Genomic DNA, 9,414 nt, shown 5'->3' with positions numbered 1-9,414 from the left:
TGGCAGTGGAGAAAAGAGAAGTTGTTGGTGCTGGAGCTGGCCCGGGTGGCCGCCACCCCTCCCGCCCAGAGGCTCGGGAGCGGGGCAGCACCACGGCCGCTGTCCCCTCTCCGGACAAACAGCCCTTGTTCCCCCCCGGAACAGAGCGCAGCTCCCTCCCAGCTCCCTGCCAGCTGCGCCAGGACAAACACTCCACGCCTCCTTCCGCAGCCCCGGGTCAGGCTGGCAGCGAGGGGACAGCAGGGACAGCGAGCGGAGCCACCCTGCGACAGCCACCGCCACCCGGCCGTGCCCTGTGACAGGAGCCGCCCGAACCGCGGCTCAACTGGGGCAGCAAATCCCGCACGGTTCACTGGGCACTGCCCGCGTGCTCATCCATATGCATAAATGCAGATTTCCCTCTTTTTCACCCTTTCCAAGGTCTGACTTCCCGGCTTGGTGGGTTTTCCCTTTTTTCATGCGATCGTTCTGGTCCCCGCAGAGCAATTCCCACGCAAAAGGCACAGGTAGTTCTGAGCCGACTCTTTATCGACCAAAACAAGGTCAAATGCATAAAAATTCCAAACTGTGGTTCTAAGACAAATTATTAAACATCCCTCTCCCTCCACCTCATATTCTATTGCTGGAAAAAAATAAGCCATACCACTCAGACTGGAGTAATCCACTGGATTTAATATATTTTTTTTTTTTCCAAACCCAGAGAATGTCACCACAAAYCCAAGTTCCATCCAGCATTTTTTGTCCCAAAGTCTCTCCTGGACGTTTATTTGGGAATGGTCTACATGAAGCCAAAGCAAGAGCATTTTAAAGCAATGCAGATATTGTTTCTTCAAAAGCAAAAACCAAGTCTTAATACTCTCAAACCAAACCCAGCAAGAGCCAGAACAGAGCTGGGACAGACCCCATAACACACGCTCAGCTTCAACCMAAACGTGCACTTTATACACAGTGAAAGTGAAAATAAAAATAGTAACACAAACAGCTCCATCACTTGGTGTTTTTTGAACAAATCCAGCGCTGGGATTGGAATATTGTGGACACTCTGCTCRCTAACAGGGATTTACTGGGTGGGCAGAAGCTCACGGGATTGCCCCGAGGCCACAGCTTGACACAGGTCACTAACTGGGAAATAACACAAAAACGGGAAGCAGCAGGTGGGAGCTGGGTTTATGTCAATAACAGGAATAATAATTTGGGAAGAGAGCAGCGAGGAGAAGGATTTTCCCAGCTTTCACTGGCCAAAGGCTGCTCCCAAAGCACCACACTRGGTTAAATGTCACCCATTTGGGACACTGAACAGAGCCACTGCAGTGCTGGGGTGATGAGTGGACTGTAGCCACCATCCCTGTTTATCTCCGGGCTCCAGATGTCTCTCTCTCCTATTTCCAGACATGTTTTCCACGCAGCTTCCTGACCACACTCCCAGCTCGCTCTGCCCATCAAGTGACTTTCTTCAGGCCACTGTTTTATTAGGAAAGCACCACTAACGAGCTGCCCCCGGACCACACAGCCAGTCCCAGCTSGCCGGGCCATCCCTGCCCACATCCACTTGCTGCCCACGTCCCAGGTCACTCGCACTTCCTTAGAGACACCACCCTGGCACTTCTCTGCCTGCTGTCCGAGGCAGCCAGGGGGCAGTGCCAAAGGCCAGGGGGGCAATTCCCTTCCCAGAGTCCCCACAGCTCCAGAGGAGCTCCCACAGGGGGGCTGTGCTGGCTCTGGGCACAGCGGGGGCTCTCCAGGTTGCTTGGGGACAGTCTGGACCCATGCCTGGCCTGCCTGGTGTCCCCGAGGGAAAAYAGACCAAAACAACTCAGCACAATAATTTGCAGGAAGTTGCTCGGGCAGAGTGGAACAGCAAAGACATGCTCAGGTCCCCTTGGAGTGAATTTAATGTGGAGACTGCACCTGAATGTTCTGAGGATGGGAATAGGGCAGGGATTTCTGTGTCCTCCAYGGACCCTCACTCATTCCTCACTCTTCCCAGGCTGCCCCAGCCCTGGAAGAGTCCGAGGCCAGGCTGGACAGGGCTTGGAGCACCCTGGGATAGTGGAAGATGTCCCTGCCCATGGCAGGGGTRGAATGAGATGCTCTTTAAGGTCCCTTCCCACCCAAACCATTCTGGGATTCCGTGATTCTACAAATCCTGCTATTGACCCAGCTCTGACGAGGGACTTGAGGTAGCCTCGAAAGAGAACAGTCCTGCTGGAAACAAGCCCCCAAAATATATTAAAACACATGGAAACCTGAAAAAAAAAAAGGGAGCAGAGCAAGGTCCCGAATCCATTATAAATAGCAGCAGAAAGCAGAGACATTTATCAGCGTCTCTCCAAGTCGAGCCGGCTCCTTGCCAGAAAGACAGAGCCAAAGGCATCGGTCCCTCACTCCCCTTCTGCTAATTGTAAATTCAGGTTTAATGCCAAACCCACAGAATGCCAGATCAGACTGGTCTCTCAAGCAGAAAGCTAAATTATACATATTGCTGTGTCTGAACGAAATGCCTGGGACAGAATGGAAGGGAGAGGGGCTGCGATAAGGCAGAATCATTGCTGTGCACAGGGCTCTGGGAGCCTCACACAGACAGCTCGTGTGTGCCGGCTGCCGGGGGAGGGAGGGGATTCCACAGACACCGAGTTACCAGGACTCCACCCACCCTATTAGTTGGGAGAGGACAGGAATCCACCCCAAAAGGTTCYACTGCCTGCCCAGGGGCGCAGGGTGTTACACAACAGGAGGCCTCACAAACTTCCCTTCCCATCGCTGTCACAGGAACATCTGGAGTTACTGAACCCACTCATTCCCATTCAGTTTTTTCTGGATGTTTTGCAGGAATTTGAAGTGTCTCCTCCCTCCTGTTGCACAAAGTGTGCAGGGAGCCCTGAGCCCTCTCTGCCCCACAACTGCCACTCCTCTCCCAACACACACACCCACATTTTTCCTGTAAGTCATTTTCCATAGGGGAAAGAGCCTGTAGGACACAGGAGCTTATGGGATGACACTTCCAGTTTGCAAGCAGCACACTAATTCAGTAAAGGACAGAGTCAGGAGCACCATTAACAGAGGTTTCCCAAATCTTTCCCCGCTCATGATTTGCATCCATGAGCTGCCTGGAGAATGGAGCCTCCACTTCTGCATGTTCAAGGCACTTCGGAAACGCAGCATGGAAAAGTTTTATAAAAAGTTTTACTTGGAAAACAAGGAAGAACAATGACATAACTGCAGACAACAATAAAATTAACAAAATGCTAACAGCTACCCATTGCTTTGTCCTTGTTGATATAAAAAGTGTAACATCAGATCCAGTGTACAAATACAAAAAAAATTGTGCATAATAAATGTACTRTAATACTGTACATACAGCATAAACCGTTCAATGAGAATGAATTAAATATACCTATTTGTCTCCTGACTTGGAAGACAAAAGAATAAAGTTCTATAGTCCTAGAGTCAGTGTATAAACCCTTTCCAGGGGCTGAATCACGAGCCAACGGTATCCCTGAAAATAACCAGAGTCAAATATTCCCTTAATGGAAGCCATTATTCACAGGGCTGCTGGTTATGATAAACTAGGAGAAAAAACCACAACACATCAACGGAGCCAACGTTAAATCCAGACTGAGTTCTTCCCATCTCCTGACTTGCTACTGGCACTGCTTTTGTTTGAGCCCGCTTTGGATTTCTTCCCTCTGGAACTGCTGGGGTTGTTTTGGTTGTTGTAAGCCTGGATGGCGAGGTCCAGGCGGTCCTGAGCCACTTTGATTTCCCTCTGCAGGATCTCCAGGTCGGCGGGAATGTTGCCCTCGTTGCTGCCRTACTGCTGTTCCTGAGCAATGTTGGCTTTGTTCTGCTTGTAGGCCATCTTGGCGTTGGACAGCTCCGTGCACTGCATCTGCTCCGGCTTCAGCGCGATGTTGTAGCCCGGGGGAGCCGACGGTGTGTTCCAGGTGAAGGGGTAGTTAAAGGTCCCAGGGTCCACCAGCTCCTTCTTCTTGGCGTTCAGCGTGTCCCGGATGGTGCCAAAGCCCAAGTGGAGCATCTCCCAGACATTCAGGAGCAGACACATGCAGCTCACCCCGTACATTATCAGCAGGAAAATGGTCTTTTCCGTCGGTCTGGAAATGAAGCAATCGACGTTGTGCGGGCAGGGYTTCCTGCTGCACACAAACACGGGGCTCACCTGGAAGCCGTAGAGGAAATACTGCCCCACCAGGAAGCCAACCTCAAACAGGGCCCTGGCCAGGAGCTGCAGGATGTAAATCCTCATCAGCCCGTCCTCGCGGATCTGCCGCCGCCCGTCGTGCTTGGCTTTGGCCGGGCTCTGCTTCTCTTTACTCTCACGGACGCTCTCCACCTCTATCTCTGGGTACATCATCGGGTCTTCTTCATGGTCRTCCTCAGCTTCCTCCAAGGCCCGGTGCTGTTTCCAGCGGAGGGGCAAGCTCCTCCTCCTGGCTCTCCTGCTGGCTTCGCTGTGCTCCACCATCCGGGCGATTTTGTGGATGGCATAGCCTAAATACAGCACCGATGGYGTGGCCACCAGAATGATCTGGAACACCCAGAACCGGACGTGCGAGAGAGGGGCGAAGGCGTCGTAGCAGACGTTCTCGCAGCCAGGCTGCTCYGTGTTGCACACAAACTTGCTTTGTTCGTCATAATAAATGGATTCTCCTCCCACAGCAATTAGGACAATCCGAAACACAATCAACACTGTCAGCCAGATTTTGCCAACAAAGGTTGAGTGGTTCTGGATCTCCTCTAACAGGCGGGTCAGAAAACTCCAACTCATGGTGGTCAAATGAGTTTATCTAAAAAAACAAACAGAACCCCCAAATATTTATGAGTTTATCAGCTCCAGCCTAAACGATGCAAACTCAATGAAGAGAGTCTGGAAACTCCAGACTTTTACACCCAACACCCATCCACGTTTGTGATCATCACCTGCTATCGGGATCCAGCGGCCAGAATTTGCTTGAAGATCCTACGTCTCCTCCGCAGGCTTTTGAGGAATCTGCTGTAAGGAAAAGCAGCAGTTCAGTGTCATTTCACTAAAAAATGTGCTGCCAAAGCTACTCCCCAGCCCAAGACAGAGACAGGGCTGCTCTGTGTGCCACAGGCTGATAAAAACATTCGGAGTGGAGCTGAAGGTTCCCAAACACAGTGGAAGGGAAAACAAGTGCCCATGGGATTTTTGGGTGCTGTTGGCCACATCCCACAACTGACAGGGGGATTTATTTTCACTTGTTACAGGCTGGGCTGGTGATCCCAGTCTCAACCACAGCCCACAGAAGACACCATCATCTCCAAGGGCGGTGCCAGCTGTCCTGATTCAGGAAGGGATGGCCCAGCCCACCTGTGATGCAAAGGCAGGACAACCTGGTGACCTGAGCAGTGTCACCTGCAGGGCCAGCCTAGGGACAGGGCTAGGCAGTCCGAGCATAGTCTTAACTATGCTCGGACTATCCTGTGCATGGATTTGGGTTCAGTCCCTCTGGGAGGCTGAAAACCTTCCTCCCCAGGCTCAGTGTGGATTTTGTAGTGAAAACCTGGCTAGAAAGAGTTACCTGTCAAAASTTTTAGAAGAGTTGCTCAACAGAAGTGAATGGTGGGGCAGTGAGAGGAGAAGGGACAGCGCTGGCAGGAGCCGAGCGAGCGCCGGAACTGCCGGGCCTGGCCACGCTCCCGAGCGGGGCTGGCACAGGGTCCACCCTGCCACAGGCAACTCTGCCAAATTCCAATGGCTCTGGATTCCAGGTTGCCCAGAGAAGCTGTGGCTGYCCCAGCCCTGGAAGYGTTCAAGGCTGGACRGGGCTWGGAGCASCCTGGGACAGTGGRAAGTGTCCCTGYCCMTGGCAGGTGTGGSATTGGATGGGTTTTAAGGTCCTTTCYGACCCAAACCAYTCCAKGATAGATTTGTAATCCTAACAGTAAAAATCCCATCCTCAGAAACTCCTGTCTGGCAATACTTGAAACAAAACCTAGCAACATTGCAGACCCTCCAGGAGCTCCAAGGAGAGAAACTGGTAAAACATAGGAAAAACKGTTGGACACTGTTAGAGCACAGGGATGAGGCATCTTTCATACCTTTGATGATGTCAAATATCAGTTTGTTAAACATTATTAATAGAAATTTTCACATCTGAACATTTGGTGACAGATCTTGAATGCAGAACTGGACAAATCTCCAGSACTCTGATCTTAAAGGGGATTTGTTCTACACCTGAAGAAATTCCAGGGGACTGGCACAAAACTAGTACTTGGAACTGTTCAACTTCTTCCATGTAACCACAGGGTCGTGTATAGGCAAAATAATGAAGTTTGAGGAGATTCAAGTAATGCAGAATTAAAGGATACAAATGTAATCTCCCTCTGATGGAATTCAGTGTTTCACTGAAAAGCCAAGAGCAGGGACATGGTGTGGATGGGCTGTGCAGGACATTTGATTKATCACTTCATGACAGTGGGAGAAGAAAATAGCACAGGAGAGCATTAAAAAAGGCCATAGAAGTGGATCAGAAGCAACACAGGTCTTGACAAATGATTCCCACATTAGATCTAAGATCAGTTCCATAATTACAGCAGCTCTGCAAAGCCCTGGCAGCCAGGCTGGATCTTCCCAGGCTCGGCTGGGGAGCAGCTGCTGATGAAACAGGGACATGAGTTTGCAGGCTGAAAACTGGAGATGGGAGCATCCAGTGATACAGAAAAACAGATTGCTGGAGAGGCTGAGGCTCCTGGAATAGCCCCACTGCCTGGACCATGCTCAGGGCAGCTCGGGACCAGCACAGCAGGGTTTTGTAACAACAGAGGTTTCTCCGTGACAGTGAACAGGGAAGGGAAGGAGGCTCCTGAAGGATCAGGGTCTCAGGGGTATGGCAGAGGTGATGGATGTGACCCCTGGCTGTGTCACCTGCAATCAGGAGCCACAAAGGGTGATCTTACCTCCTTGTTAGCGAGACAGCCCTGGGCGCCTGCGGCCGCATCCTTCAGCAGTTGCTCCAACATCAGAGAGTGGAYACAGGAGGCTCAAAACCAGCTGAGGGACAGGGAAGATGCCTAAAAGTGAGTGATTTAGAGAGATYAATTTGTTTAGTTGGGAAACACAGGAGGAAATGCAGGTGAATGCCAATAGAAACGGATCAGGATCATGATGTGTCATCAAAATTACCAATTAAGAYAAAAATCCCCAGCCCTCACTCAGGTGGACAGGCCACCTGCACTCAGCCCCAAAAAGAGACACGTTTGAATCAGATATGTTCCATAGATAGCAGCTGTTAGARGTGCATGCAACCAACCCTCCCAAGGTTTCCATCCCAGCTCCTCTTCCACAAAACCATGTTGCCATTGTTCCATAGAGCACTGGCTGAAATTAAATGTTTTTAACAGGCAAAGAGAGCAGAGGTTCCAGTCCCAGAGCAGCCCCTTCCTGCAGCAGGGGCTCTGCAGCCCCATTTCAGCTGACTTTCACCCAAGTCCAGMTCTGCCAGCTGAGTTCTGTGTTACTGGCATGAGACAGCACCTCAGTCACCCCCAACTCTGCACTTCCCACTGAATTTCCAGTCCAGATGAGGGGCAGAGTCAGCCTGGGKGTCCTGCGTGTGCTTGAGGAATCTCCAAAGGGCAGCAAAGGCAGGTGAACCCCACATCTGGAATGGGGGGTTACACAGGGGAAGGGCCCCAAGAGCCTCTTCCCACCACACTGCTCTGGGCACTGACAGGACAGCCCTGTCCCCACTGACACAACGTGATTCATCAACTGAAAAACAGACAAAACCCCAAGGAGTTAAGGAAGGGGTTAATTCTCATTCCCTGAAAATATCAGGGCCCCACTTTTCACTGAAAGTAAACCACTAAGTAAATTGGAAATTAATTAACCACTGTTGCCAATGTAAATTTGGAGGAACAGCAGGAACCAGCCTTTAAATTTTCATGTACTGTCACATTCCTCAGCAGTTAAGGACAGGGAAGTTGGAAATGAATGCAGGTTTCAGTAAGAGAATCTTTACTTTTAGACAAGCTGCTACGTCTCATTGAAGAAATTCCTTCAAGGTACATGCCAGCTTTTCAAGGTGCATTTTCTACCTGCAGCCAGGCAGCAACAACAACCCAGGAATTATTCCTGTGATTCCCAACCCAAATTCCACCGGTTGTATCAATGCACAGAGTGCCAGACCCACAGACAGATGTGTGCTGGAGTTCCCAGAGCCCTGGGATGCAGCAGGATTTATCCAACCTGTGGTTAACAACCAGGACCTGCCAATTAACAGGTCCTGGCTGGGGAGCTGTGAAGCTGCCCAAGAGCTGATTCTCCTCGCCAAGAAAGTGTCACTTAAGCCTATTTAGTGCTAGTCCTGAGCAGAGCTGCTGGGACAAACATGGGAGGACCTATGAGCAGGCAAAGAACTTCCTGGTCTTTAAGGAAATGTTTTGCTTCGAGCAAAATGACCAAGTCATTAAAWCTTGGAAAGGCTCAGCCCATCCAAATGAAATGCAGCACAAACCCAACAACTTCCAAGCACAATGAGGGTGGTATCCTTCCGTTCTGTGGGRTCAGCCAAGGTTAGAGGGGCTCGTTGTGCCTTCCCAACACGTGCTGCAGCACCCAGACACATCCCAGTAACCTTCACCCAACGTACACCCGCGCTCCTGCATCTGTTGTTTCTGGCGACATTTAACTCAATAATTTTCCAATGTTTGAAAGGAAAGTCTATGGAYGCTGACACGCATCTGAGAAAGGCAGAATGTCAGCAATTTCAGCTAATTTAAGTCATGCCAGAAAGTGCATTTGAGAGAGACTTTCATTCCTTGTATTTGTCATAAGTTCATTTCGGCACTTCCAGCGGAGGAGGCTCCTCGGAGCGGGCAGGATCCATGMTGAAATATCAGGAGGTTTATCTCTGACAGCAAGCTGGCTCCTGAATTAAAGCTTTGCAGGCRCTGACACCCAGAGAGAATGAAGAAGAATTTGGAGCAGGTACRTGGGAAAAAAGAGATCAGCTTCAGGTGAAGAATTGCTGGAGTTGACATGGCTGTTGTTCACACAGAGCCAGGGAATGGCCCCTCAGGTGTGCCCCCTCCTCTGCCCAGCCCATGGGGAAGGTTCACTATGAATTTAAACAGTTAAAATTTCACCTCCTTTCAGCTTTTTCCTCTTACAGCGACAGCCTCCTGCCACTCAGGGAGGAAGGAACTGCCCCACAAGCAGCACTTACTGTAAAATCCTCAAAATCCTGCCCTGGGATGGGACAGCTGAAATGTGGCACGGACAGCAGGGAGGAAGCTGGAAAGTTCCAGCAATGTCCCCATTTCCCCGAGATGGAGGCACCTGAGGGCAGGACAGCGAGCACCAGGTGGATGTTAAAGCAGCCTCACTCCACACTGTCCAATCCCAAACAGCTTCAGAACCATCTCCTCAGC

General features: G+C 50.7%; 1 protein-coding gene across 3 annotated transcripts in view; it reads right to left on the bottom strand.

Moving 5' to 3' along the window:
- Positions 1 to 3,165: 3,165 nt before the first annotated feature.
- The window catches only part of GJC1 (gap junction protein gamma 1), a 24,810-nt gene continuing 18,561 nt past the window's right edge, over positions 3,166 to 9,414 (bottom strand). For 2 of the 3 annotated variants that reach the window (XM_057385615.1, XM_057385616.1), the window contains exons 2-4: positions 6,940 to 7,053; positions 4,939 to 5,011; positions 3,166 to 4,805 (exon numbers count right to left, since the gene is read on the bottom strand). In XM_057385615.1, coding sequence (XP_057241598.1) covers positions 3,605 to 4,786 — 1,182 coding nt within the window. In that variant the 5' untranslated portion in view covers positions 4,787 to 4,805; positions 4,939 to 5,011; positions 6,940 to 7,053 and the 3' untranslated portion in view covers positions 3,166 to 3,604. The remainder of the gene's footprint in view (positions 4,806 to 4,938; positions 5,012 to 6,939; positions 7,054 to 9,414) is intronic. The other variant, XM_057385617.1, reaches the window with a different exon arrangement.

This window comes from Malurus melanocephalus, unplaced genomic scaffold (assembly GCF_030028575.1).
Source record: "Malurus melanocephalus ecotype Western Australia unplaced genomic scaffold, MMel_1.1 scaffold_848, whole genome shotgun sequence".
NCBI classification, from domain to species: Eukaryota; Metazoa; Chordata; class Aves; order Passeriformes; family Maluridae; genus Malurus; species Malurus melanocephalus.
Note: the sequence above shows the minus strand (reverse complement) of the source record. Positions and strands in the feature narration are given on the sequence as shown.